A 27,740-nucleotide genomic window follows, 5' to 3' on the forward strand; every position below is an offset into this window, starting at 1 on the left:
TTGCACCGGTCTGTAACGGTGTCACCCGTGGTTGCATCAACCATCCTCTCCCGGCTCAAGAAAAGAAAAGAAAAGAAAAAAAAAAACCAGATGACGGCACAACAGCAAAGTGGTAGGTTTCACACACTTGGGAGTACGGTAATACGCGACCTCAGCGACATGAGCACAGAGGGAGGGAACAGGACCGAATGGGATGGATTATACTCCTGTACTGTCCACGACCACAAGTTGCTGCCGGTACCCTATGTGCGAGATGTCGTGGTGTGGTCGTTAAGGTGGCTCGGTGGGAATTGCTTCTTTTTTTTCTTTTCACATAACCTGAACGTCTGGATAGGTGTCTATTTACTCCTCGTTTTCTTCGCTCTGTTTTTTGTGTTGTTGTTGCCGTCGCTGTTGTGTATTCCACCCATCATTCACTTCCACTTTCACTTTCACTTCCACTTCCTGAGCCAAGCCAGGCACTTATCAACCTCCAGCCTTTCGGCGACTCGTTGCCGTGTGGTCCCATCTGGAGTGCCGTCCGTGAGGTTGCGTGCGTGCGGTGCCCGTGGGAGGTGGTTCGAACTCGAGTGGGCAATGGCTTGATATGATCCCATTCATCATGAATTTTTATAGGGGGGTACAGGAGTGGATGTAACTTTGTTGCTGCACCTTCGGAAAGGACCTTCCGTACTTCCGTACCTGTCTGCCGTAGATACGCTCGGCTGGGTCTCGGATTTAAGGCACCGAGACAGCACTTGGGAGGTTGGGCTAAACGAATAAGGGGTGAGGGGGGGATCATCTTCTTGGCTCTTGTGGCTTTTTTGCTTGGAGGGGGAGATCTGTTCACGCTTGAAGCTCGTTTGGGTAAGGTCGTCGGCTGTGTTTGTTCATGGCTGGAAGGTACTTGGAGGGGCATTTTTGTCCGGAGATGGTGTTCTTCGTTGATGATCACGATTTTGGTCACTGATTTGAGCATTTGTGTTCATTCAAATGTTGTGATATTTTACGCCCTCAAAATACCGGGCACCTATGTAAATTTGGTGATAGTGAAGCCTAAAGTGCTAACACGTCGAATAAAGATGAAAATGAGGGAAAATATGCGGCGCAAAAGCTGGCGATGGGCATTTCGTCCTGCTTTCGCCTCCATCTCTCCTCCCTTTTTTGGTATCCTGACGATGCTGAAATAAATCAGGCGCCGGCCAGTGTGACTTCTCCCACCTTTCTTCCAAAGCGACACCAACAACACCCGTGGGTATCCGTTCTTCAAGATATCCCCAGGATAATATCCAAAAAAAAATCGCATGGCTCAGACTGCGCGCACGCAGGTATGCAATGCTTCTGACGCTGATGCATATTCCCATCCGGATCCCATGATACTCCCAAAAAAAAAAAAAAACCCAAAACAAAAGAAAATCAGCCCCGTCCGATGACTTGGGCCCCAAAACGCCGAAAACACCATCCCCCAACAAGAACGTTAAATCGTCGTAAATCATTGCATGATGATCGGGCTCAATATCGTTTGTCGCCTCAGTCGATCAGTTTCGCCGTCGCCGTCATGTTGTATGAATGCGTCGGCGGAGAGCAGCGATGAGATCACAAAACTCGCTCGCTCACTGCCTCTGCTGAGCCTCATACGCCCTAACAGCCCGCTCCAGCTCCTCAAGACTGCCACGGTCACCATAGGCGTCCGCCAACATGTTTGCGCGGCGCTGCCTCTCCAACTCGGCTTGCTCCATGGCCGCCACGCGCCGTTGCATTTGGGCTTCACGGTAGGTGCTGATGCCGTAGCCAATGGCAGCAATGCCTACTAGGGGTGGAAGCCTTTAGAGGGCAATGTGTTAGTTTAGATTACAAGATGGAGAGGGGAAAGGGGTGGTCTGCGGGGAAGTGGGACAAGACAAGACTAACCATTTGAGACCCTTGGAGGATTTGTGGGAGGCTTGGTAGAGGTGGGGGAGGGAGCTGGGGTATACACGAGCGGAGGTGGTGAGGAGGCGGGCAGGTTGTTGGCGGTTCATTTTGGCGTTTTTGAATGGTGTTGTTGATTGAACTTGTTGTTGGTCACGGTGTTCAAGAATAGGCGACAGCGCTCGAGCGGGCTTGTTGACTGTTGTTGTAGTGGATGATGATGACGATGATGTTTTCGATGTTGCAATAAGTGACTGATGCGTCTTAAGCTCGAATAAATAGATGATGGATGGGCTTGTAGATGTGATATATCGATGGATGATGATGATGATCTCTTCCGTTCGAAAAGGGAGGGAAGTGACGTCTTCTTATGTATTTCAAAGATGTGTTATTGTTGACGTCCGGTGGATCCTGTCGACGGCAGGCCTAGCTCATAGCGGCGGAGTCCTCGAGCGTGAGATGGCGTGGGGAAGCGGAGACTCCAAGAAGGTCCAAGAAGGGCCAAGGCAGGGCAGTGTGCAGATCGGGTTGCGGAGTTTGAACAACGTTTGTAAGACGAGATTGGGAACACTTTTAGTCGCCAGGGGGGAAGAGATGCTCTGATGTGTTCAGCGATCACCCTTACTCTGTTGTTGATGGGCACGAGTCAGGTATATGTAGGTATCCTTCTCCCCTTCTGTCCCTTTCGCATCAGGGTGTGTAGGTTGGGTATGTAGGTAGATAGCCAATATGGAATGCAACACCAGGCTCTCGTTCATATGCAAAAGCAGGCCTGTTAACCAAAGGGGGAGTCGGCAAGCCGTAAGATCATTCCTTATGGTGGTATGGAAGGCATCTGAGGGCATCCCATGGTGGGGTGATTAGTTTGATGGGTGGTGTCACCAGCTGTTTATTATTCCCGGTTCACCTCTCCATTGTCGTCTCTCTCTTTGACCACCCACTATCCCCAGACGTTCACTGGCTAGTGCGCCCTTGTTGCCGTCGTTCGATTGGCCGGGGATTGTGGTCAACTGTGGGGGGACAGCAGCGCCAAGTTCAAGCGCCAAGCCGAGGGTCAACACCCTCGTTACACAAGCCGTATGCCCGGAAGCGGCCGCCAGCTGCACGCACCCCAGACGGCTCCTGCAGAAAGTGCGTGGCCACCACCGCGGCCACTGAGGTGACTGCCTGACGCCGGACTCTCTCGCTGTCAACTGCTGCTATATGTACATCCTATCCCTACACTGAGCTTGGCCGGTCGCAATGCGCCCAGTTCTGGACAGGATGAAGCCACATTCCAAAACCTGCATGTGTGAGAGAAGGTGCAAGCAAGGAACGGATTGGCCCGGCGTCTAGGGAGATCTGTATGGATGGGAAACAAGACTGGGTCGAGAATCGTGCCATTTTAGCACCATCTCAACTAAAACGATCTCGCCGCCCACGATCTCAACACCACCGCGAAATTGGAAAATAATGTCAACAAAGACCCCTTTTTTCCGTCTGTCCCTCCCAGCGCCCAGCGGTTGCGGTGAGGTCTGGCCATACCCACGGCAACTTCGAGACGTTAACCGAACTGAAGCCCGACACAAGCAAGCTCGGCCTCAAACGGAGTCCCGAAGAACCGAGCTGGATAGAGTGGACCTCGTGAAACTTCTCCCGTCAAAGTTGTCGTAAAAGCTTCATGGGCTTCCCCAGTTACTGTCGGTGTTGGATTCCCCCCGATGCCCGTCATCTCTGTCTTCGTCATAGCCACGCGATGGGAGGAGGTCATCACTGCACTGGTCCTTCGTCATGGTGTTTTGTTGGTTTCCACTTCACCTCTGTTCAAAAATACACTGCCCCTAAAAATTTCCTCCTCCGCTGCCAACAACAACCGACGCTAACTGCCAGGCTTTCTTCTGGACCCCCTTCGTCAACAACGTCGTCACCGCCGCCAAGCGGTGATGATGTAAGTCTTGGCTCTGCACCAAAGCCCCAAAGGGTCCATTTTCCTGCCTTTTCAGGGAAATCAGGGTCCCGCACTAGGCCCACCGGACAATTCCCGTTTTACTGACGATGGCGATCGCTTCCATTGACGTTCTTGACGTCTTCTGCTCCCCTTTTCCCGCCTTGCAATGCTCCAAGTCGAGATTCGGAACCGCCCGATGACAGAATGACAGGTCGCTGCACACAGTACGGAAGTGCTTCGTTCATTGCCATGCTCAAAGCTGCGCATCATGGCATCTGCTGAAGAAAACACGGGGATGCTCACTTACATGCAGGAAACGAGGACGTCAGGCGTCTGCGCGATCATCGGATACGCATCGCATGAAGTTGTCCGACATGATTCGGCCTTTCCACCTTGAGAAATTTTGCCATGCCCGCGCCTGCGCGTATCTGCATGGTATGGCATTCTCTCCATTTAGCTCGCACGTGCGCCTCGTGCTGCACATCTGATATGGGATTCCCAGATCGTCACTGGGAACAGCATTACCATGATTGCCATCCTCATCATCATCACCATCGTCATCGCAATCCTTCAGATCCTCCACCCCAACACCCCTAAGCCCCTTATGTGAGGGTTAGGGTCTAGCACCGCAGATGGTACTCCGGCTTGTCTGGATCGATTCATCACATGTCATCAACTGGACGGATTATTTCACTCGGAAGTCTACTTTTTCATGTTGACCTTCTCGATGAAACGATCAAGGCACAATGTTGAGCGAGCTTGGGTCTCGATCTCGTGACTAGCAACCCGCAATTCGTGATCAATTTCGGGTAACAACACTCGGCGGTTCATGTGAGCACCAAACATGAAAATAATTTCGAAGACCTTTTGCATCAATTACTTGTGGATATACGCAGCTAAAGGTCTGTGAATGAGCTTTAAGCTTACTACTGTCCGGATGTGAGCCTAAATCGCTCGGCCTCACTCCCACACAGATTTGGAGTTGGCCCAGGCTACGCTAGGATAACTTTCAAGCGTTTCAAGGATGAGCTTGAAACTTCAAAGGTTTCGCAAAAGAAAGAAACATTTGATACAAATACTGATCCTCTAAAAACGAATCCAAAACCTAGACAAGCCAAACGCTTAATAACTTGAAACAAATCGCCGGAGAATACCATCAACAGTTCGAACGCCCGCTTCTACGACCCGAAGCACTCCGTTCTCGTCAGGCACCCAGTGCCTTGTGCCGCGCCGAATGGGAACCGGGGCCGGAACCAGAACCATTTTCCACCTCCGACTTTCAAAATCTCCAACCCTCTATCAAAATCACCAATATTCATCATTATTATCATTATCATAATCTTACACATTGGATGTCATTAATCCTCCCGTTGTCCATTTCGCCGACTAACAACCCCCTCCCATCCTACATCAAGTCTCTGACTTGATTATCGTGCTTAGAGGTAAGCGATTTTCCCGTCACACCGCTCAGGCTGAGCTTAGTGGGTCTCAAACAGTAGTCGTAGGCGTAGGCGGGACCGGGACGGAAGCCGTAACGGTAGGATTGGGCGGGGGACCGGTGGGTTTAGGTGGCGAGCTAGGGACCGGAACAGTAGCGGTCGGCTTGGGAGGCGCGGGAGGCGGAGGCAGTGCGCTACCGGTGCCGATGGGCTTGGGTGGCAGGGCCGGAGGAGCGGTGCCGATAGGCCTAGCGGGCAAGGGAGGCTGAGGCGGGGTGATTCCGGTGCCGAGGGGTAGGGGAGCCCCGGGAGGTTGAGGCGGGGCGATTCCGGTGCCGAGGGGAAAGGGAGGCCGGGGAGGCTGAGGTAGTGCGATCCCGGTGCCTAGGGGCATAGGGGGCCGGGGAGGCTGAGGCGGGGTGCCATCGGGACCGATAGGCCTGGAGGGCAGGGCCGGAGGAGCAGTGCCGGTGGGCTTGCCGCCGGCTTGAGGGAAGGGGGCGCCGAGGGCGCCTTGGAAGGCGGCAGCCGTGGCGAGGAGGGTGAGGAGGATGCGCGTCATTTTGACGACTCTATATTTCAGGACGACTCTATATCTTGGGGGATTTGGCGTAGGTTGATTTCTTGTTAAGTAAATAAGAGATTTGGATGGACTGGTTTGGCTTGATGAACTTGACTCTGCTGACCTTAATTGTTATCGACATTGGGAGGTTCGTGAAGGGGTTGTTATACTCATGGAGGCGAGTCTCCTTTCTAGCCCGCTTGGTAAACTCTAGTGTTTCATACTCAAACGCTCGCCTGTATTCAATGACGGGAAGGTAACATCCGGTATCATCATGGCCGTGACAGCTTAGCTTGCCTACTTGCCGCCTCGGAGTGAACATTGCCATTTTCCTTTCTTGTTGTCTCCCATCGTACTCTCCTGCGATCTTCACTCACGATATCGAATGGCTCAAGCAAGAGGTGTGTATGGAACACAATCAGATGAGGCTAAAGTGATGCCGGCCTCCAGTTAGACTCTATCGAATTCCGGGGTATGTTAGAAGTATGCCTGCTACCCGGATCACGTTATCCAATCATCCCAAAGCCAGGTCTGTAGTGGTTGATATAAGACGAGAGATCGACTATCCCGTTGCAATCAAGGTAATGCGATCGGTCGCATATATTTCGTGATGCTTACCTATTCAAGCGAACTTTTCGCCGTCTACAGTCACCGGCCGCTCTTCGTTATTGTACTCACTCTACTTCCCAAATTGCGATCCGAATTTGAAGACTTCTTCCCTAATACTTTACTTGAGCCGCGAGCATATTTAGCTCTCCTACGCGATAGTCTGATGCAACAATAACAGCCGCGATCCGAAATCCTCCTTAACCTCACAGATCTACATACTAACTTTGAAATAAACTTTAAGCTTACGAGAAAAAAGGATCCATTTAAGCGTCCCGCAGGCCGGCCATCAATTCTTGGGTCGCTTTTCATATCCATCCAGTGCCGGCAGAATTATACAATGTCCAGTAACATTCCGCTCTTGCCAAGATTTTCTTGAAATGTCAGAGTCCTGACCATTGTTACAGTACACTCTGGAGAAACAGGGGGTAATTGCAACTTTGTAAAGGGACGGGAGGTATGTAGGAGTAAGCTCGTGTTAGCCTGGTACGTGAGCTTATTTCTTCTCCGATGGCGAAACCTTGGATTGGATATCCGGGACTCTTGGGGCGTTTCATGGTTAAGGTTACGGCAAACACTCACAGTAAGTTTTCATCATTGGAAAGCTGCAAAATGAACGAAAAGAGATGCGGAGGAAACGTCTCCGCACATCCCGTATCAGGAGCGGGCTTGCGATCTATAAAAACCTCCAATGTTTCAATGGTTTCGGATGCCCATGTACTATCAATCGATTGTCGCGCCTTACGTATGAAACGTCTGGATTTGCAAACGTATGAGGTATCCAGGTGGCGGAAGGAGTGTAATCTGGTAGTGAAAAGGCTTTCAAATGCCCCGAACACGAGACGTTGTTCATTCAACTTTTTTTTTCTTTGAATAAAAAAAAAGGCAAGAAAAAAATCGAGAGTTCTACGTACAGGTCACTAAAGACCAAGCTGTCAAAAGACCGTTCGCGGGTATATTTTAAGAAACACCTTGTCCCAGTACAGCCTGTGGTAGCTCGCTATCTACTATGTTGATTCCCCTGCGGCCCGATACCCAAAACAAGAAATCCGAAAGCCCACGGACTGTCAAGACTCCGTTCCATGAAAGATCATCAAGGGGTTGTGGCTGGGAGAACTATCAAAATGAAACCCATAGCCTAGGTTGAATGGACGTCAGGAAATCGATCAACATAGTCATAATAAGCTCTTATTGTGACATGGTCCGCTCTCCCACATCCCGAACTTTATCTGGTAGCTAAAGCTTTTCCGGGAACCAAGAGTGAAGAATGCCACATAATGCCACTAGCATTATGTGCAAGTGAGGCCAAAGAAAAACCATGATATAAGAGTAGGCTTATTGACCTCCCGGGTCCCTCGATCGTCCTCAATAGAACGATAACATCTCAAGTCGTGCCATGAGTGCTCGAAGAGGTGAGAAACAGGAAAGTATTTGTATATGTACAGAAATATAAACAAAGAGAGTACGAGAACGCCGGATATGTGCAATGGGAAATGCGCAGTCCACATCAGTCGATATCGATCAAGAATGACCGGAAATTCGTGCCCAAAACCCACAGAGTGTCGACTGCCATCCACTACTCATTTTTCTGGGTAGCAGAGATGAAACGAATCATTGCTCCACGCTCAATTGCAGTGTGACCACCAGTCACTGAGCTTGACACAGCTATACGGAGCCCGGCAGGAGGTCAGGCCCTTATAGCCATTTCCGCCGCATTGTCCCCACTGGTTGACCAGCCCAGCAGCCGGAGTAGGCGCAGAGATAGCTGTCGTACTTTCAGCCCACAGTGTCGTAGTCGACGTGCTCTTAGCAGTCGCCGCGGGGCCGTTGACCGTGGCTGTAGCCCAGATCGTAACCGTAACCCAGGTAGTGGCAGTTTGCACTACGGGCGTGGAAGAAGTCGTGGTGGAACCAGGCAATGAGGTAGTTTCAATCGTCGGGATTATACCGACACCGCTTCCGCCGGTTGAGCCAAGGGCCGAGGCAACGCTGTCGAGGAAGCCGGCGTTGGCCCAGACTTGGCTCATGTCCCACATCATGACGCCGCCAAAGCTTGAGAACGTCTGGGCGTACTTGATTACGTTGGCCAGCTGGCTTCCAGCAATGTATCCGGTACCTGCAGCTGACGAGCTGCCCGGGACTCCCAGGAGGATCTTCACATCTTTGTTCTTGCTGACGGTTTTGGCCCAGTTGTCCCAAGTGCCAAAGTTGAAGTTGTTCTGACTAGGGGAGCCAAATTGGAAGGTGTGTACACCACAGTAGTTGTTATAGAACTGGACAGAGACAAAATCGAATGCCACAGATTGCAGAAGGTCGTTGTTAGCGCGATCTGGGAAAGGGCATTGTGGTGCTGAGCTCAAGAGGAATTTCTTGCCGAAAGTGGCAGCGGCGGAGTCCATGAGTGAGCGCAGACGAGTGGCGAAGGGGACCATGTTCTGGGCGACGGCTTCGAAATCGAAATCGAAACCGTCGATAACAGCAGTGCCAAAGGGGCGCTTGTCTGAGTTGGAGACTGGGCCAAACATGGCCCAGAGACGGTCGGCCCAGCTGATTGCCTCGGCCGGGGAGCTGAAGCCGCCCTCAGAGTAAGTAGCGCCGCCAATGGAAAGAAGAATGGACTTTCCGAGGGACTGGCAGGTCTTGATATCCTCTCTGTGTCCTCGAAATGGTGGTTAGAAGTTTGGTGTCCCTGTGAGGGGGAAGTGAGTTGAAAGAGTAAGGAACTTACTCAATCTGAGTGCATTTGATCAGTTTGGTGCCAGGGAAAATGCTACAATCGTCTCCAGCATTCGAAAAATTCATCTCAGTGTCTCTAATCACATTGAGAAATGCCAGAGGAATAGTGTTGACGTTTGTGTCTATTTGGTTCAGTGTTAGATCAGTGACAGGAAGGCTGTCTGGCCCAATTTTGAACCAAAAGTGAAGGTGAGGTGATAGCTACGTACTGCGGCAGTAGTAGGCAAGGCGCTGCTGACCACCGACTTGGTTCGCAGAGTTCTGTCCTGTATCGCGAGCGTTGAAAACGAGGTTAGTTCCTTTAGCCCTTGAATGACATTCGACGAAGTGCGCGCCATGTCGGTTGTAAAGAAGCTGCTTACCCCAGTATATGGCGATATTTCCGGTCGCAGTCGACGAGAAGCCCCCAAGTGCTCCAGGCAAGGAGTTGACGAGCGCAAAAAGCGCAACGAGCATCGAAGACGAGTACATCTTGGAGGAAAGAGTGGACTAGCGCTGAAGAGGGGACTACCAAGGACGTGTAGTGGTATAGAGGTTTGTGGTGGGGAGAGAAAGTGACTTGGTGTTGATGAAGGGCGAGGAGGAGAGACTGCACCCAAGCAACGATGGGTAGAAGAAGGAGGAGGTGGGCAACCGCCAGTGAATGGAAGAAGCGTTTTGGAAAAAAGAGGCGGGCGAGGGAGGCAGAATCTTGCGGCTCCCCAGCAACAGTTCTCAAAATCGGGAGGTGCGGAAGGTACGACTTGGGATGAAATAGTAAAAGGTGAAGCCACAGCCTGGGGTTTGATCCTGTCAAGGAAGGTGCGGTGACGGCAGGTCATTCGAGATATAAACTCCACTCCTGCTTGCCCTTCAGTCCTATTCAGGGTCCGTACAGTACTTAGTATATATCTCTTATTCACGCGGCGAAATTGAGTTGACTTCGAGTTTGCTTCGAACTGCTAATTCCTTCCCCCCTTCTCAAGTCTCGATCCCACGTTGTTCTTGCCACGACGTGATACCCGTGATGCTGGCACGTAGCACATTCTAACACGCGCTCTTTCCCTTGATGGAATGGAAATGAAATGGAAGACAAACATCGAAGGGAAGCTGGCTGGAGAAGCTCGCTCTACACCAGAGCGGATGGAATGAATGAATTCTTTTCGATGGAATGCTAGAGCGCGTGCCTATTATATGTCAAGATCGCAACAGCTAGTACCCAAAATAGGTCGGTCTGGAACCATTCAGACCATGTGCTTTTTGATTCGGTCTCACTATACATGTTGATGAGCTGAGCTTTTCTTGACATGCACCATCTGAAACCCTCCAAGTCAAGCGTGTATATTTCCGTTGATGTCGCAAGTAGGCCGCCTGTGGGATCTGGATCTGGCTTCGCGAGAGAGACTAAAAAGGTGGCAAAACTTTTGGGCCATGTTTGGACGATCCGACACTGAGTGTCTAGTGTAGCTCTCCCGATAAATCCATTGCGAAGCCTCAGCTCTATCACAACGGCTTTGATCATGATGGAACCGAGTTCACTCTCCACTCATCGTTTGCACTTCTAGTTTGTTGCACGGTACAATAGGGTTTTCTGCGGATCTCCTCCACTCCAGCTTTTATCAATTTCCATTCATTACACTGTTTAACACTTGCGTCAAAAGAGGCCAGTGTTGACTGCCACAATGTGTCAATCGGCAAGGGACCAAGTGACCACCCATTTGTTACAGGGCACATAATAGATAGTTGAACAGTCTGGGATAGCGTAACAGTTGTATTTGAAGTAAAGCAAAACATGTGCCACGCTTCGTGCGCGTCTTGAAGTTGTAGTGACACCATGCAAAGCTGTGAACCCCTTGCTGAAGGGCTTTCTTTCATCACGGACTCGGCGACCCTCAGCTAGGGTAGATGGTGACATGAAATGTCAATGAGTCGTGATTCTCGGGGAGTCTTGTGCTGGAATAGCACTAGCAATCTCGAGTTTGACGCCTATTGGTAACGTTGCAAGGGTGACTTGTCAACCATCCAGCACTTTATGTTCCCGCGGGAACTACCATTGTACAGGAATACCAATCGGTAAAAGACGAGATGAAGACTCGGCAAGGGGTCGTGCAAAATGCCTCGAAGGATATGAAGTTGTGATTGCACCTGGCGGTTCGGCTTTGTCGACGTCATGTGTCCGGAGATGTTCTTGCGTAATGGTAGGGCAGGGTAGTCAGCCGTTGTCGATGCAATTCTCGGTGAACCTTTCTCCCCTTGCGAGCCAAGCGATTCTGATCTTACAGTGTGGCTTTAAGCTTTCAGATTTCCTTAGCCAAGCCTTTTGAAGCCACTCTTATCCCCCTCGTCCATGGTCACTGTAGGTTTTTGTCGGTGGGATCGCTCCTCGCAACAGTCCATCGGTATCCAGGTCTGTTTGAACACCATTATCCCGATTGCTTCTTGATCTCCGATAATCCTGCGAAATGCAACGGTTGGCACGCGGCCTGTCTACACCAGTATCTCCGTTGTTGTCTTTTCCATCGTCGTACCCAGCACAAGTCTCTGCGCGCTGCGTCCTAGGCCGAACCCTCCTCGACTGCCTTGACTCTTGACTGCTTGATCGCCGCTTGACATCCATCATTGACCATGGCGAATCTTTGACACGAACTTCGCTTGGTGTCGATGGCTTTCCTACTTCGTCCTCCTTTTCCGCAGAGATGTCGTACAACCCAGCCCCATGAATCCCACCCCACTTGTTTGTACGATCATGGCTCTCCTCCCCGCCTGTTAATATATCCATGTTGAGCGGGTGCATCTGCCCGCCAGAAGGCTTGATGTGAAATTGGTGCTTCGACCGCCGCCATTCGCGGTTGAAAATGTAGTTGTGCGGGTTGCCGGTCGCTTCGAGATCGGGGCGCCAGCCATCAAAGGTAGTGAAACTGTGGTAGTTGTTCGACAGAGAAAAGGAATTGTGTCGACGGTTCGATTGCTTGAGGATCTTGCCGAGGAATTCGGCAATATTCATCTCAATGTAAAGTTTGGCCATGTAGGTTAGGGGATGGACTTGGACGTAAAGAGCGTCGTTGCGAAGAGACATGAGACCAATGATCAGGACCTATATCGAAGTGCGCTCGTTAGCCCAAGCATCATATGTACGTGAACAAAGGAATGATGCCTACATCAAGCGAAAGTGATATAAAGACCATAAACAGATTAAATCTGTATACGAGTCTGTACTTTGTCAACCCGTTGGCGACTAGTTTCGACTTGATAAGCCACATAAAGTAATAATTGAGGCCACCGTCAACGGCCATGAATAGGAACTTTTCAACTCGATCCCAGACCTCGTTGACGTGGATCCACATCTCGCTCACCTGGAGGCGGGCAGGGATCCAAACAATGAACACGCTGACATTGATGACGCCGATGGCCAGGAAAATGTAGACCTTTAGCTTTCTGGCCTTCTCAGGGTTGTAGAGGATAAGGGAAATCCTGTTTGTAAGAATTTGCATAAGGCATTGAGTCTGGGACATGAGGCGATGGTCAGCACATGTTTGTTTGTGAAATAGAGTAATGGTTTGGGAACCAATGCGTACCTTGATGGTCCAGGCAATGACTGACATGTAAAACAATGGCGATTGATACGTTAACGCTTGCCTCTAGCACCAATGACTTGTTGAGGATGTGACTTACTCAACGTCAAGAAGTACCAAAAGCTGTATGGTATCATCCCAAGTCAGCAAAGCTCCTAATTGCATTAACAGAAAACCAGGTCGAAAAAAATTTGGTGGCAAAGTAATTGAATGTACCTTGGCTGAATGATACCTCTTAGGAAAAGCCAGCTGCTGACCGCAACACCAAGACATGAAGCCCACTCTACCCAAATCATGATGATATATGGATTCCAGAAGTGGCAGCGTCGAAAGCTTCGGAGTGTCTGCTTTACTCCCTTGGCGAGTACACAGATAGCAAGGGCCAGAGTGAAGCCCCATAAGAACGTCGCCAAGATGAGGTCGCTTTCCGTTGGCTCATACGGTTTGTACCACGGCGGGATCAGGAATCCGACCATCTTGGTACGTCGTATATGCCCTTTTTTCGTTGTTGTTGTCGTTGTAATTTTGATCCATGTCAAGTAAAAGGGTCAACCAAGCTGCGAAGAAAGCGGAAGGGCTGAAGATCATAAACAACCTGGTGCTGAGATCGTGTATCCACCGGACCGGGTAGACTATTGATCTCGCTTGCGTTACCCTCGTCGGCTTTGTCCCCATGGGGTGAGATTGGCCGATGCATTCACATGGGATAGAGGTTGAAAGATGCAACGAACCATCGAAAGGGAAATAAGATCTAGACAGGCATAAATTAACACCAGGATGCTACATGACGCTACATTAAATAACCAATTGTCCGCCAACAGGGGACTCCGACAACAACGAGGAGAAAGGGATCATAAGCACTAGCCTATGTGAGCGATGAGGACGGATAAGCTGTTCCTGAGCCGGGCAAAGCAACCGAGGAACCGGAATAAAGAGAAAACATGCATGTCTCCTCAGAATATCGCTAATGGCTAACCGCAACACTCTGGGATGACAGTCAAGGCGTTGAAGATAGCCGTGCGAGGACGGCGACGTGGTTCAACCTCTGCGGGGAGGAGTTGTAATGGCAGAGTACAAGGATAGGTAAACCGACTCCGAGCCTCTTGCGTCTGATGTAGCAATTATTGTTGTGTCTCGGTATATTGATAGAACTCCAGTCGGGCCTGGAAGTGAACTCCAGAACAGATCCGTGCCCGGGGCCGGGTGCTCCCGTCGTCACTGATGAGCTTGAGGATCCTTGGGTCGACTGTAGTCGGCTGTCGTTGTCACAAGACAAGACAAGTTGGCGGCGCGGGAGAAGAGCTTGAATAGAAGGAGGTCTCATGCCGTTTCATGCTTTGAATTCGCGGAGGTGTGATGAGGTTACATCGCAACAATTATTGGGGAGCATTGAAGTGAATGATGAACGGCGACATGATGTCTCTGTCGTGTGAAATGGTTTTTCTCCCTACCGTTACTACGTCGACTGGTGAGGTTCGTTGTGCCCACTCACTGAAAAAGGAAACTCCCGCGAGAGCGGAGCGGAGGCGGTTCCTGCCCTGACCCTGCGTGTCGCCCATCAGTGGGCCCCGGCCACTCCTTAGCGATAGGTGTCCGTACCCGACCGCCCCAGGCGCAGGGGCACGCCCTATGAAGATAAGGGGGCGTTAGGTGGATTAACAGGAGATACAGGATACAGGGGCGTTAACCATTAGTTCTGTTAACTCCGTTAGCGACCCTCCCAATACGAATCACCTACCTCCTCGCTCCCCGCTACTCGCGGTAGGTATTGGCCCGGAACCATCCGTCGCATCGCTTCAAGGTACCGGGTGTAGTGTAGAGGTAGCTAGAGGTAGCTAATCCCTACTGCGCTCCAACAACTTTTGTGAATCCCGTCTGGCTCGACCACGACATTAATCTCTCTCCACCACTGTCACACTGCTGCTGCCATTTCAAAGCAATCTGACAACAAGCAGCCGATTGACCAAGCATTGCACAATCACTATTCACTGGTGCCACTCACTTTTGTTCTGCTTGATCATTTCGTTGGAGCCTGTTCTTAATCATGGATCAAGAGTCATCATCACAGCATCCAAAAGGGCATCAAAGGACGCGGTCTGCTGTCAAAGGTAGGTAGTGTGTACGTATCTCAGCTGGTGGGCCGATGGCTCAGACCTTCGATCGTCAAACGTCAGATCTGACAAGTAGCTAAGCCATCTCTCGTCTTAGCCACCCGCCCACGCTCATCCACCAAGGGACCCCTTGACGTTGGCGAGTGAGTCCATACCATCCAGTGCTCTGAACGTCGACTGACTGTGGCGCAGCACCCCTCTGGCATCTCATCTCCTGCCCCCTCAAACACAACAGACCGATCAACAAACATCATCGTCACACGCGGAGCAACAACATCAGATGATTCCCGGCGGACACGGACACCAAGCCAGGGCTCCGGTCTCCGGCTCCCCGCTTCTCCCCCGTTCCCCAGCAGCCCACTCTCCCGCTCCGCCCCACTCCCGCCGTCAACCGCCACCCTTGTCCCTGTCCCCAGCCGGCCCGAGTCCCCGCATGTCTTTCTCTCCGGGCCCCGGTAGTGGCGCTGCCTCTGGACGCGGCGCTCCACGCCCTCCACCCGACTTCTCCCACCTCCTCCGTCCTGACATCTACCATGAACTGGCTCCCCTCAACGTTCCGCCTCCTTTTCGCCAGTCCGCGAAACAACCTTCAGCCTCTACACCCATCCCCGATCTCCTTGCCGGAGGCCACTTCCGGGCTGCCGCTGTTGCTGCCGCCCAAGCACTCACTGGAGCCAATGGTGCTCCTGCTCCGGACCCGGCCGACCATGCCCTTATTCTTTCTCTGTTTTATGTCCGCTTGGCCTGCCTAACCCTCATTGACGCCACTGCTCTCGCCACTCAAGAGGTCAAAGCTCTAGAAGATCTGAATGCTACCTTTTACGTTGATGAGACTGGCCACAACTTGATCCCTTGGGAGCTACGTATCTTGGCGGTCCGGTTGCAAGCTATTAGCTTCGCCGACCAGCGGCGTGCAGTCATGAGCTACTACGACCTGGCCAGGGAGGCACGCTTGCGCTTGGCCGAGGCGGCAGCCAAGCACGACAACTCGGAAAAGCAACTGTGGAGAGAAAGGCTAAACGATCTGGGCGTTAGGGTCGCCGGCGTCCTGGTCGAAATGGATGACCTTAAGGGGGCAGTTGAGCACTTGACCTCGCTGAAGGAAAGTGATAACGGGAGTGGTAAAATGCAGATGGCGAGAGCTCTGTTGTGGTTACATCTGGGAGATGTTGACGCCGCGAGGGGGTGCGTGAAGCCCGCGGAAGGCAGCGAAGGCCCTTCGGATAACATGACGGAGAGGATTCTGCATGCCTTGTGCGACATGGCTGATGGAAAGTACTCCGAAGCATTGAATCAGTGGGAAGAGTTGAGCAAGGTTTCAGATGACGAGATGATTGGTGTAAACAGGGGAGTTTGTCTGCTTTACGTTGGAAGGTTGCAAGAGGTAAGTCCTTGCTGTTCGAACCTGAACTACCTATCAAGTTGCTAAACTGAACATGGCGATGTAGGGCAAAGATTTGCTTGAGGGTTTGGTGGACTCCGGTAGGACCTCACATACTCTTCTCTTCAACCTGACGACCATGTACGAGCTTTGCACGGAGAGGTCCCGAACCTTAAAGGTCCAACTGACAGAGAAGGTGGCTGCCTTGGAACCGACATCCTTTGGGTGGGAAAAGACCAATGCCGACTTTAAGCTTTGAATTGGCGTATGTTCATACGTCACATCGCTGTGCCATCAAGGATGCAGAACAGCGGACGGGGTCCAGCCACAAGACAGAAGATTATAAAATTGATACCCTGGTAATTGAAGCAGCAAGTCACAGTTCATTAGATGCAGTATTCCGGATCACATGTCTTTTTACACACGAAACCGCACATAATACGCGACGACCAAATCTTAACCAAGGCTCACCGAAAACGTACAGTGTCCTCCAACTGATGGTCACTAACCAGGAGGCGCATCCAAACCCGCACGCCCATGCGACCTCATCCAAAAACTCCATGCCGAACCGTCAAAAACACCACATCGTGGCTGAAATGCCCCCCTGTCTCCGAGGAAATAAAAAAGATTAAGAAAAAAAGGGGGGGAGAAAAAAGGCCAATGAAATCCTCCATTACAGTTGCGTTGTGCTGGTATATGGCTCATAGCTAGCAATTGGATCCCTCGCTTGCCTGTTGCCAGGAGGGCTGGGAGCCGGCTTCCTCTTTTGAGTGTACTCATCCGGAGCCGCGCAGTCCTCGTCAAGCCGGGGTTTCGAATCTGGTGAGCCAAGGGCAGACACCGGATGGTTCGCAATGTCGTCTACACCTTGGGGATGTTGCTTTTCGACCTGGACATAGTTATGCTTGCCGCCCACGAACCCGAACAGCCCGTTCTTCTGCTGAGGTTGCCCGGCACCATCACTTGCACCGTGATAGACCTCGATGCCTTCGATATTGTAGCTGTTGCCGCTATCCATCAAAGGCATTGACTTCTCCTTGGTAGGACGAGCAACAGGCCGGTTCCTCCTGCGACGCCGCTGGCGGGTCGGATCCTCCATGAGCGAACGGCCGACATACAAGATGCTCGCCAATAGCGAAATGAAGGCACCCACACAAGCAATAACAATAGCGGACATGCCCAGGTTGCTTGTCAAGCCAATAGATCTTGAATAAGTGGCCATGATCGCGTTATGAAACTGGTTGAAGACGACAATCGCCGAGATGGTCGCGCAGATTGCAAAGCACGTCGAAATGGCGCTCATGACGCCCGCTCCTCTCGGCGAAAAGCATCCCACAATGGACACCAAGAAGTTGAATATGTTAGAAGCGATAAGACCGCTGGACATGAAGGCGCTAGCTGTCTTGTAGGACTCCGTGGCTTTCAAAAAGGTGCCGTCCACTTTTCCCTGCAACGCAGTGGCCGAGAAATGGAGGACTTTCGGAATGTCGAAAAAGTAGCCAACGTACGAGCTCATGCACGAGGTAGTCCCGTTGCCGCGCCCACAAGCTGTGAGTAAGCCAACGGTGTATCTGCTGGCGACGCCAAGTGATTGGGCGGTGGAGTTCGGTCCAGTATGATCTGTGCTGGAGACCATCGAGGTGTCATTCAGAATACTCGACTCCCCAAGCTTCGGGGGAATTGACATCGACGACACATCGACCTAGAATGTAGCGGTCAGTTGTCGTCGACTTCCCCAACGGATGATGCATAAGCACTTACTTCCAGAAAGTAGACGCCATCCAGCCACGTGCTATGCTGACCGAATAGGGCCGTACTAACGAGGACGAACGCAAGAAATGACAGCAAGCCGGGAGCCAGCGTCCAAAAGAGGTTCCGCGTCATTTCTGCACGACAATTTTCCACCAACAATCTGCGAAAATTATCCTGAGAGTGACAAAGGAAGACAAACACTACGCGCAAGCAATTACTTCTCACGTTGCGCAAAAAGACGGGAGGACATATGGGAGGTTATACCCAACAGGACCAATCTCCAGTTCTTGAGACGAACGTCAACCTTGGACCTAGGGTGGAGCTGGATGGTACCGTGTCATGTTGGTATTTGCGGAATACGGACAGCAGATAAGTGCGCCAAGAGCATCACCAGCCTCTCAAAACGTACACTGGGATCCGCTTGAGGCTCAAGCAAATCTTGAGACTCCTCAGTGGAGAGCTATCTTTAAGCGGTCTGCGATTCTCAAAGGATGCTAAAGATGCTCACCGTTGGGAAGAAAGACTCTTGGCCGTGGCGCGGATGCGGTGCTGGTGGATATGTAGTGTGAGAGGGGAAGGCAATGCGCCTCTATAATAAGAGCCATTGAACAACAACCGACAACAACCCTCCCCTGGAGAGACACTTCAACATCGCTCCAACAGGTCCACGTTGCGCGCCTAGTGAACGCTTGTTTTGTGGGGCACTCCAGCTACAGAGCTACAGTTCAATACTGGTTTGTTCGTTAGCTTAAGACCTCGGGTCAACTTCCGTGGGCGTCTTTATACCTAACTAAATCGCTTCGTTTCATGCTTAAAGTGTGATCTGACGTTCAATACGATATTTCTGATATAATATGTCATAATAAGTTGTATCAATGTCTTTGTAATTCGTACTCAGCCATTCAATTTGTCCTAGTGAGGTTTGGGCCCATTCTGGATAGATCTCGCCCAGTAACTATACGAGGAGCACCAAGCTACTAAACAAACCAGCATTGAATTATACAAGCTCACCTCCCCAGTTCAAGTTCTATCAGGATGATCCGTTTGGCTACCGATCCCAGTTTCTCCACCTCAGGTGTCAAGAATTTCGATATGGCGATATTTGGGTTTGCCCAGCTTACCGTTTGTTAGGTGATAGGTTATGTAAGGTATTTTTCTTTTCGCGCCTTGGAACAAAACATAAAATCAGGTCAGGCCTTGAGTGGAAAACAATTCGTGATTCCTTCGTTTCGACTGGTCGGTAGAGGTATTTTCTTGATATCATGACATCGACATAGGTTAATGCGCCCGTTACCTCTATCATATAAGCTGACCCAAATTCTTTCCCGTATGTTTCGAGCTCAACGCCTGGGGAATGCTTTGTAGAATGGCTTGATTAGTATACATTGTTGCTTTTAAAACTTTTCGGAGTGAAAGGGAGCAAAAGCGCTTGGATACGGTCAAGTAATTGAGTTACGGTACGCATTCATCTTTGCTTTTGCTTCCTCCCCATATGAAGGTGCGTTCATGTCATCAAGAAGCATATGATCCTAGTGTATACAACCGAAAAAATGCAAAACAATTCAACGACCGCCGGACAGATGCACACTCAAATCAATGAACAAAACCAATGCTCAAAACCAGTTCAAATAACACATTATTAACATACATCCGGTCTCCGCCAGGGAGAGCTTCAGATTGCCGTTTTGTTCATTTTTCCCATTCCCCTCCATCATCAGCTCAGAAGATACCATAAACCATGACCAAATTTCAACCCTCTTAAGCAAGAGCAAATCCAAGCGCCGCAACCAAGACACTGAAAGAGACACCAACAGCTCCAGCACCGCTAGTGGGCATGGTAGAAGAGGTAGCAGACGACCAAGCACCCGAGGCAGAGGCACTGCCGCTGTGGACAGGAACGAGGGTAGTGCTGCTGCTACCACCAGAAGAAGAACCATCGGACGAGGAGGCCTTGGCAACGGAACCACCAAAGATACCACCAGCAGGCGTCACGTTGCTCGCCGCCGCCTTGGCTGCCGTCGTGAACTTGTCAAAGTCGTCGGTGCTCTTGGCGTTGACGGCGCCGACCATGCCAGCTTGGCAGTGCTTGCCCTGGGAGCAGTAGAACCACAGAGGGGTGGTCGAGTTGACTGTTACACGGAAGACGTTGTCCTGTGATATCCCGTTAGTGTCAGGGAAAAAAAAAAAAAAAAAAAAAAAATCTCTTATCTTGAAAAGATGCGAGGATGATGATGTAAGGAAGAAGAACATACAGAAGCAACGCCGGTCTGAGCAACGGGGAAGAAACCAGAGTAAAAGCCGTTGTCGGTCTTGGGCTCGCAGGGCTTGGCCGCGGTGGAGGTCACGACGCTGTGGTTGTGGGCGTAGAACCAGAACTCGAGAATGTCGCCGACGTCGGCCTTGATGTTCGCCGGCTCAAAGGTCAGGCCGGACTCGCCAACCTTGACGGGGATGGTCTTGGCAGAGCAGGCGGAGGAGAAAGCCAGGGTGGCGGCAAGGAGGATGTTGCTGAGAGAAGGCATCTTGTTTGTTGATTTTGGTTTTGTGATTGGTTGATAGATTGTCAGTTGGTTGGTATGGATTAGGGTATTGAGCGGAAATGAGCTGGTTTCAGGAATCGAATGGAAAAAGAAATAAACGGGTGTGTTTTGAAAATGAAGATCCTCCAGGGACGTATGGTTTTGAGTGTATTTGAGCTGGTTTGAGTTGATTATGATGGTGAATGGATGGAGGGAAGCGTGTTGGTCTCCTTATATATATGCTGTCGTCCTCACAGCATCGTCCGCCATGGTCATTGCAGCGCTTAGTTCACGTCAGTATTTCTCCCCGTCGTGTTCATGGAGGATCCTCCAAGATGTTTCAAGGATCCATTACCTGTTCCTGAGGCTTGAGACTTGGGAAGGTCTCGTGAGTGGTTGGGAAGGTCTCGTGAGTGGTTGGGAAGGGAAGAATCCTTGGTGTTTACAAAGTCTTGCTATCTTAGCACACAGGCACACAAGAAGGACAAGGGGACGCAGCCTCAGCCCAGACAAAGCCCCAGCGCTGAGGCGACCGGCGGTTGCACCGGACAGCGACCAGCGGTAACGGTGACCTCTTCAATGGCTGGCTGGCTCGGTCGTGGCCCTGTGGGAAGCTCGGAAGGCTCCTTACCCGCTGCGATTATGGCAGGGCTTTGTGACACTGGTTGATGGGGTGCCCATGGCGCAAGTCGTAGAAGCGTCTTATATGAGTCTGAATGAGCCAATGACGTCGGATGATATCTCCAGAATCTGGAAGCGAAGCTGGGGGCAGGAGGTTTCGGATCTCGGGGACGCCAAGCATTCTGACAGTTCTGAGGCAATCAGGGGTCCAGGGGTCTGGAACCTGAGACGCTTCACACCAATTGAGGTAGCATTGCTTTCGATACCCCTGATGCTAACAGCTATGGTATAGTTTTGAGTGTGACTATGTTAGCATGCTAGCACTTATCCCGAATATGGTTTGGCTTATCACACCTCAACGCATTCTCAAGGAGTCAATCAAGATGCGAGATGAAAACAACCAAGCCAGACGCTTGGACGAAACAACGTCAAAGCAGTATGTTGTACCGATTACATAAATCCTTTTGCGAACAGATGACAGAACACATGGGTTGAACTTAACAATCATTGCTTGGACTGGATTGAGTGTCCTGCCAATGCCATCCGCGGCCGAACAAAAGGCCAGAAAACATCCCGCCATAAGAACAAGATGATTGTTTTGGGCCTCTATGAGGACAGCAATTGTGTGTCTCGTTGCCCCGCGCTTATTGCGAATCGCCTCGAGAGCCAAAACAAAGCGCCCGCCGCGGCTCATCTCTGCCAGAAGGGATGTGCCCAATTATGCCCAAAACCTATTTTGGCAGTCGGACATCAGCCGCAGCGCGGTTAAGACTTGCTTTCTGGCGGCGAACGGAGCGACCGTGACCATTCCCGGCCGTCTTTCGAGGCCGACGATAGTTACAACCAATTGAGTAAAAAGACTGGGAACTGTGACAGAAAAACATAGAAAGTCACTCTGCTGAGTGGTCGCTCAGAGGAAGTTGCTTTGAGCGACGATGGGAATCAAAGACGACCAAAAAAGATGTTTTGCGTTGACAAGGACGAGATTCGAACTCGCGAGGTTTCCCATTGCGGTTTCAAGTTAATCATTTGATAACCTAAACACAACGCCTTAACCACTCGGCCACCTTGCCTAATGAAATTGTTATTAATCTGTGTTTAGCTTGGCATCATCTAGTCGCGTGGCTGCCTTGGCTCATGGTGTTCGGATCAAAAGGTGAGAAGATAGTTCAAGCATGGTGACATTTTGGCAGACCCTCGCAGAGTCAATTGGTTCACAACATTGAGGCTTTGGGGTCCAACTGTCGTCATCGAAAGCACGTCTTCCAAGGACGTGAACGCGTCCAATCAACTTCCATTTTTTAATCCAGATGTGCTATAGACTGGGTATCATCAAGTAGCCGTAAACTCCTTAGCCGCTGAACTTTAGGGTAACCAACGTAAAAGACAAACCTCGTAAACACCGTGCACATCCATATGCCCCATAGTCCACAAGGAGAATGACAGAGACGACAGTGATCAATAGTAACCGTGACTTTTACGCCCTTTGTGTCGGTCACTGTTGTGGCCGCCATGTCGACTTCGCGAATAAGGACTCCAGCCATGGTCGGTATGATTTCGATGTGACGAATGCGAGTGATGAGCACTCCGGCTCGAGTGCCGTGGTTCATCTGGGATTCTTTCCTCGACCTCCTCTTCGATTTCCTCGTAGACATCATCGAAATATTCCGCCACTGTTTCCCGCTCGAAGCGGGCGTCTTCATGGTCGAAGACGAATCGCAAGGTTCCTTCAGACGACTTGCCATTCCTCTTGACAGTGATATTTCCAGGTAGCGAGCTGTTAGTTGCAGGCGAGATCGCAGAGCCCGGCGTGACGGAAAGGGCATCCGAGCTGTCTTGGGCACACTTGTCGCACCATGCAAAGTGGCGGTGATACCGATTCCCTGATAGCATCTTGTTGATGTCAATTTTAACGTCCATCAACTTGTTAAGATCGTATCTGCTGCCGACTTTGGTGGACTTTGGAAATTGTGTGTAGAGATCCATTAGATCCAACATGACCTCGAGAACACAGCCTTTCCTAGCCGGATACCGGTCGGCATAGAACTGTGGGATATGATCTCCACCCATTCCCGTAAGGAGGACTGTTAGTTCAAGGATTGCCATCACAAGCGGAAAGCTGGGTTGCTTCAAGGGCGCAAACGTCTTGTAAAGATCGATTGACATGTCGTATGCATCGGTGATGAACTTCTTGACTTCGGGATTGTCCTTTTTCTCGCCCTTTGGGAACATCTTCCGAAGTAATTTGATCAGCAACTTCTGGGGATACTGAGCCTGGAAGTCGAAACCAATGGTCTCCAGAATATGACGCTCGAGGCCCACTGTGAATTTGGATGGACCATCGAACATCTGCTCGGTCAATATTAGCAGGTACACCATAGATCGCCAACGAGATAATTGACGAACCTTGTCATCCGGAGTCCTTTGATCGTGGGGCTGCCTGATATTGTGCGCAGCACATAGGACATCCTTGGACTTCTTGATCGTATCCTCCACCTTGCATGCAACAAACAACGACGCAAGAGCTACATCTTCGTAGTTGTACTCGGCGCTCGGAAACCGTATCCTGAATCTGTGGTAGTATGTCGCTGCTGTATCGAAAGTCTTGACCGGCCTGTGGCGCTCGTCAGCAAGATGCGTAGGTAAAGCTTGGAAGCGATGGGTTCGCACAGGCTTATGCTTTGTCGAACGCTATCAATGAGCTGGACGCCTTTGAGTCTGTATGCATCCTCTCTTGCCTCATCATAGCCAATGCTTTTGAGCATCTGCTGCAGCGTCTGTTCCGAGATGTAGCGTGGCGGGTTGGACGAAAGCCCTGGGGAAGGCCCTATCGGGACCACTTCATGGTCATTGACGCCGTTGCGTTTCGAGGCCGGCTCAGTTGGTATGCTCGGTGCCATTGGGGAAATTGGCAAATCACTTGGCTAGAATCGGTCGAGAGGAGTGGGCATAGAGCCCGTCGTCATGCGTTGGGAGCGCAGCCCTTGTCGGAAATCGGGAATCGTTCTGACGTCGCGAAATGTATGGGTTTAGAGATCGGCAGTCGAGGTTCGGCGCTTGAATTGTGGGATTCAACGGCAAGTGAAACTTTGCTGTCAGTGTAATCCCAGAAGGTCTCTCGAGGATCCGCCTTCGTTTCGAGGTTGGGGCGCAGATGGTGAAAGATGTCGAGCAGAATGAAAATGGGAACCGAGTTGCAAGTTTCGCGACGCCAATTGCGAGGGGTCGGTTGCTTGCAGCGCGCGCCGCTGTCCACAGCAGTGAGCACTGGTTGGAGCTGGTAACAATTTTGGGTGAACCGTGCATCCAAACGCCCGATAAGATACCTAAGTAACACTGGGCCGTGCCCGGGCGCTAATCCGGCCCCGCTCTGTGCCTCCAATTCCCCCTTGGGCCTCCACAATCCGACCTCTGTCGCGAATCCTTTTCCATTTCCATTCTCCAAATTCCCATCATTGCTGTTCCGGTTACTCTTCCCGCTGCACGATCCAGATATCACATCCAACCTCACAGCGCCCACCGGAATCGATAAGGAGTGTATTAAAGTTGGGGTAGAATGGTAGCACTGGGTCGTACCTCGCGGATCCCAATTTTATGCCATGCGTTGGTTCGGTTCGTATCCGGTGGAAGGGCTCACCGGTCGGATGTTAAGCCATTTTCGGACTCGGGATGTCAGGCCATTTTCGGACTCGGAGATTTGGTTGCCGCACGGTGATGCTGACGGTGTACCCGATGTTTACGGCGTGCCCGATGCAGTGTTTACAGCTGCCGGTATTGATAACTCGTGGAAAAGAGGCTAAAGCGACGAGTGTTCCATTGCTACGCACCAGTCGTTTAACCGACTGGGCGGTGTTTCAACAGGGCATTGAGGTAGTATCATGACCTGCCCGCTCAGGTCGATATGGGAACCATCACAGTAGATCGGTTTGAACCAAGCAGGAAATTACAGGACTCGCCGTGTGAAGTCATCACGGTCATCATCCGTCCGTATTTACTAGTTCTAAGAAATGGTTTAAGAAGGTGCTTCCGACCTCGTCTTCAGCATGATTTTTTCCAGCAAGTGCCACACCACTATCAACTCACAACCTATTCACTCTTTATCAAACCCGGTTCTCCAACATCGTCCACTCTCGTTACCATGGTCCGAATTTCCCTCCTGACGTACCTGGCCCTGGGCCTAGGAAGCACCACTGTACTCGCAGACTGTGGTCAAGCCCCGAGCAGCTCGCCGTCAGTTCAAATTCCCACGGGCGTTTTGACGCCAGTTACCGACTTCGGCGTAAACCCAACCGGCCTGGATCTCCATATCTACGTCCCCAAGGACCTCGCCCCCAAGCCCGCTGTCATCCTAGCCGTAAGACCCGCCCCTTGGCCCCCAACCTCGTGAAGATGTAGAATGCTAACCTTTGCAACAGCTCCACTTATGCGGCGGCACCGGCCCTATTTACTCCTACTTGTCTAACTACAACCCCCACGCCGACGAGCGCCGCTCCTTCGTGGTCCTCTACCCCTCCACCCCGCACGACAACAACTGCTGGGACGTGGCCTCCAAGAAATCCCTGACCCGCGACGCCGGCGGCGACACCACCTCGCTCGCCAACATGGTGCGCTGGGCCATCTCCGAGTTTGACGCCGACCCTGCCAAGGTCTTCGTCACCGGCTCCTCCTCCGGCTGCATGATGTCCAACGTCATGGCCGCCGCCTACCCCGACATCTTTTCAGCCGTGTCATGCTACTCGGGAATCCCCGCCGGCTGTCTGGCTGGTTCCCCGGGAGCCAGTCCGCAGAACTCGGACCCGACTTGTGGTCAGGGCAAGATGATCAAGTCCGGAGAGGAGTGGGCTGCCGTCCTCAAGAGCATTTACGGCAAACCCGAGGGATATACGGAAGGCTCGTATCCCAAGGTGCAGACGTGGCATGGTGAGGCGGATTTCTTTGTCAACTACCCGAACTTGGGTGAGCAGTTGAAGCAGTGGTCGACGGTATTGGATGTTCCCTTTAGCAAGACTCAGGCCAATGCGCCGGACACTGGGTATACCAAGATTGTGTATGGAGATGGAAGCAAGTTGGTTGGTTACTCGGCCAAGGGAGTGGGACATACGGTCCCGGTGCACCCTGAGGAGGATTTGAAGTGGTTTGGCTTGTAATGGAGGGGACGGGGGAGATTGAGAGGGGGCCGATGGGAGTTCTTGTGTGTGATAGTTGACGATATTGGATAACTGGTATAGAATGAATAGTTGTGAGCTGAAGAGTTTCTCACTACATCGTGAACGAAATGCTTGTATGGCACTCAGCGTAAAAGCAAAGGAAAAAGCTTATTAGACTTAACAGTCACCTCAAGACGTGCGGCGAAGCATTCTGCGAAGAGTCTTGACGGTGTGTGGTGTTGCATCGTATTCGTGATACTTGAATCCAGGCGTAAGCTGCGGGCTTTCCGTCGAGTTTCTGCTGCAATTTTGCTACATTGTAGCGAGAAGATTGTAGGACGAAGTTCCATGGCGGCGGCGACAATCTATTTTCAACCACATTTCACTCTACACAGTAGGTATACTTCTCCGTCCTTCCGACGTTGAACCCATGCATCAACTTGGTCAAACTCATGGTCAATTATGGGTATTTAATGTCCATTAAGCCTTCAGTAGTGTTTTTTCCCAATTGTCGTTACGTACTCATACGGTATTACGTCCCATTCCCTCTGTCGTCATGCGTGGTATCAAAATCCTAAACAGCGCGCTTATTTATATATGCATGCAGCAGTGCAGAATGGTATCCAGCTCCCTTAGGCCTTGTCAAACTTTTAAAAAAGCATGGCGAAGACGGCGGCAAGAGGACCAGCAACGCCAAAGGTGACGCCAAGGGCGGTGGCAGCGTTAGAGGTCTGGCTGGGGGTGGCGCTGGAAGAGGTGGCAGGGGTGCCTGAGGAAGTGGGCTTGACGGTGGTGGCAGTAGTGGTTGTGGAAACTGAGTGGGTTGGAGATTAGTTAGTTGCTTGACTACATGTATGTGGCAAGGCAGAAGGATAGGACATATTCTCACCTCCAGACTTGGTAACACTGAACGTCTGAGACTCAGCAAGCTGGCCGCTGTTGGTCTTCTCAGTGCCGAAGGCCTTGATGCTGTAGGTGGAGCCGGGGGTGGCGACGAAGTTGGTGAGCTTGTACTCGCCGTCCGATGTCTTGACCTTGTCCGCAATGGTCATGTCTACCTCGCCGCCGGTTTGGTGGTTGACGAGGACAAGCTGAAAGGTCTCGGGGTCGGAGTCGACGTGGTCCCACTTGATGGTGTTGGTCTGGGACAGATCCCACTTGGCGTTCTCCTCGGGCGCGGTGAGCTTGAGAGCTGTAGATATGGTGCGGTTAGCGAGTGTCTTGGGTGTGAAGCTTGATATCGATATTCTTACCAGCAGCGGTGGCCGCAAAGGCAGCAACGGTGGCAATCATGAACTTCATGTTGGCGGTTTAGGGTGGGTTGATTTCAGGTTGGTTATGAGGTATTGAATGAAGATTGGTATTAGGAAGATTAAATATGTGTTGAAAGACTGGGCAAGATGGGGGATCAAGGGCTGTTATTTACACAAAATCAAAATGGACATAAAAGCAACGGAGAAATCTGGTGGATGTCAGACCTTCATTTTAAACTTTCGGT

At 51.2% G+C, this 27,740-nt stretch overlaps 11 protein-coding genes across 11 annotated transcripts; 2 read left to right on the forward strand and 9 right to left on the reverse strand.

Moving 5' to 3' along the window:
• Window positions 1–962: 962 nt before the first annotated feature.
• NEUTE1DRAFT_116468 (uncharacterized protein) lies at window positions 963–1,370 on the reverse strand (the record flags this gene model as incomplete). Its single annotated transcript, XM_009851238.1, has 1 exon — window positions 963–1,370. The coding sequence occupies one exon, from the start codon at window positions 1,341–1,343 to the stop codon at window positions 1,044–1,046; it is 300 nt and encodes a 99-aa protein (XP_009849540.1).
• Window positions 1,364–2,579, reverse strand: NEUTE1DRAFT_116469 (uncharacterized protein; the record flags this gene model as incomplete). Its single annotated transcript, XM_009851239.1, has 2 exons — window positions 1,364–1,803; window positions 1,891–2,579. 2 exons carry the CDS (start codon window positions 1,998–2,000, stop codon window positions 1,593–1,595), a joined length of 321 nt encoding a protein of 106 aa, XP_009849541.1.
• A 2,726-nt stretch (window positions 2,580–5,305) lies between these two features.
• Window positions 5,306–5,934, reverse strand: NEUTE1DRAFT_79248 (uncharacterized protein; the record flags this gene model as incomplete). The annotated part of the gene is made up of 1 exon (XM_009851240.1): window positions 5,306–5,934. The coding sequence occupies one exon, from the start codon at window positions 5,816–5,818 to the stop codon at window positions 5,306–5,308; it is 513 nt and encodes a 170-aa protein (XP_009849542.1).
• A 2,115-nt stretch (window positions 5,935–8,049) lies between these two features.
• On the reverse strand, window positions 8,050–9,631 carry NEUTE1DRAFT_38357 (uncharacterized protein; the record flags this gene model as incomplete). Its single annotated transcript, XM_009850441.1, has 4 exons — window positions 8,050–9,076; window positions 9,153–9,282; window positions 9,370–9,426; window positions 9,523–9,631. The coding sequence occupies 4 exons, from the start codon at window positions 9,629–9,631 to the stop codon at window positions 8,050–8,052; spliced, it is 1,323 nt and encodes a 440-aa protein (XP_009848743.1).
• Window positions 9,632–11,471: 1,840 nt separating this feature from the next.
• On the reverse strand, window positions 11,472–13,187 carry NEUTE1DRAFT_99472 (uncharacterized protein; the record flags this gene model as incomplete). The annotated part of the gene is made up of 5 exons (XM_009851241.1): window positions 11,472–12,233; window positions 12,493–12,642; window positions 12,715–12,734; window positions 12,812–12,834; window positions 13,153–13,187. The coding sequence occupies 5 exons, from the start codon at window positions 13,185–13,187 to the stop codon at window positions 11,472–11,474; spliced, it is 990 nt and encodes a 329-aa protein (XP_009849543.1).
• Window positions 13,188–14,755: 1,568 nt separating this feature from the next.
• NEUTE1DRAFT_60571 (uncharacterized protein) lies at window positions 14,756–16,593 on the forward strand (the record flags this gene model as incomplete). The annotated part of the gene is made up of 3 exons (XM_009851242.1): window positions 14,756–14,823; window positions 15,015–16,206; window positions 16,271–16,593. The coding sequence occupies 3 exons, from the start codon at window positions 14,756–14,758 to the stop codon at window positions 16,460–16,462; spliced, it is 1,452 nt and encodes a 483-aa protein (XP_009849544.1).
• Window positions 16,594–16,876: 283 nt separating this feature from the next.
• Window positions 16,877–18,087, reverse strand: NEUTE1DRAFT_128722 (uncharacterized protein; the record flags this gene model as incomplete). The annotated part of the gene is made up of 2 exons (XM_009851243.1): window positions 16,877–17,905; window positions 17,965–18,087. The coding sequence occupies 2 exons, from the start codon at window positions 18,085–18,087 to the stop codon at window positions 16,877–16,879; spliced, it is 1,152 nt and encodes a 383-aa protein (XP_009849545.1).
• Window positions 18,088–19,566: 1,479 nt separating this feature from the next.
• NEUTE1DRAFT_79253 (uncharacterized protein) lies at window positions 19,567–20,669 on the reverse strand (the record flags this gene model as incomplete). Its single annotated transcript, XM_009851244.1, has 2 exons — window positions 19,567–20,106; window positions 20,208–20,669. The coding sequence occupies 2 exons, from the start codon at window positions 20,475–20,477 to the stop codon at window positions 19,714–19,716; spliced, it is 663 nt and encodes a 220-aa protein (XP_009849546.1).
• Window positions 20,670–22,373: 1,704 nt separating this feature from the next.
• Window positions 22,374–23,995, reverse strand: NEUTE1DRAFT_60578 (uncharacterized protein; the record flags this gene model as incomplete). Its single annotated transcript, XM_009851245.1, has 3 exons — window positions 22,374–23,444; window positions 23,502–23,646; window positions 23,706–23,995. The coding sequence occupies 3 exons, from the start codon at window positions 23,993–23,995 to the stop codon at window positions 22,554–22,556; spliced, it is 1,326 nt and encodes a 441-aa protein (XP_009849547.1).
• A 1,166-nt stretch (window positions 23,996–25,161) lies between these two features.
• Window positions 25,162–26,341, forward strand: NEUTE1DRAFT_121136 (uncharacterized protein; the record flags this gene model as incomplete). The annotated part of the gene is made up of 2 exons (XM_009851246.1): window positions 25,162–25,449; window positions 25,511–26,341. 2 exons carry the CDS (start codon window positions 25,234–25,236, stop codon window positions 26,240–26,242), a joined length of 948 nt encoding a protein of 315 aa, XP_009849548.1.
• A 342-nt stretch (window positions 26,342–26,683) lies between these two features.
• NEUTE1DRAFT_60584 (uncharacterized protein) lies at window positions 26,684–27,666 on the reverse strand (the record flags this gene model as incomplete). The annotated part of the gene is made up of 3 exons (XM_009851247.1): window positions 26,684–27,056; window positions 27,132–27,434; window positions 27,496–27,666. 3 exons carry the CDS (start codon window positions 27,542–27,544, stop codon window positions 26,893–26,895), a joined length of 516 nt encoding a protein of 171 aa, XP_009849549.1.
• Window positions 27,667–27,740: the final 74 nt, after the last annotated feature.

Source organism: Neurospora tetrasperma, assembly GCF_000213175.1.
Source record: "Neurospora tetrasperma FGSC 2508 unplaced genomic scaffold NEUTE1scaffold_2, whole genome shotgun sequence".
NCBI classification, from domain to species: Eukaryota; Fungi; Ascomycota; class Sordariomycetes; order Sordariales; family Sordariaceae; genus Neurospora; species Neurospora tetrasperma.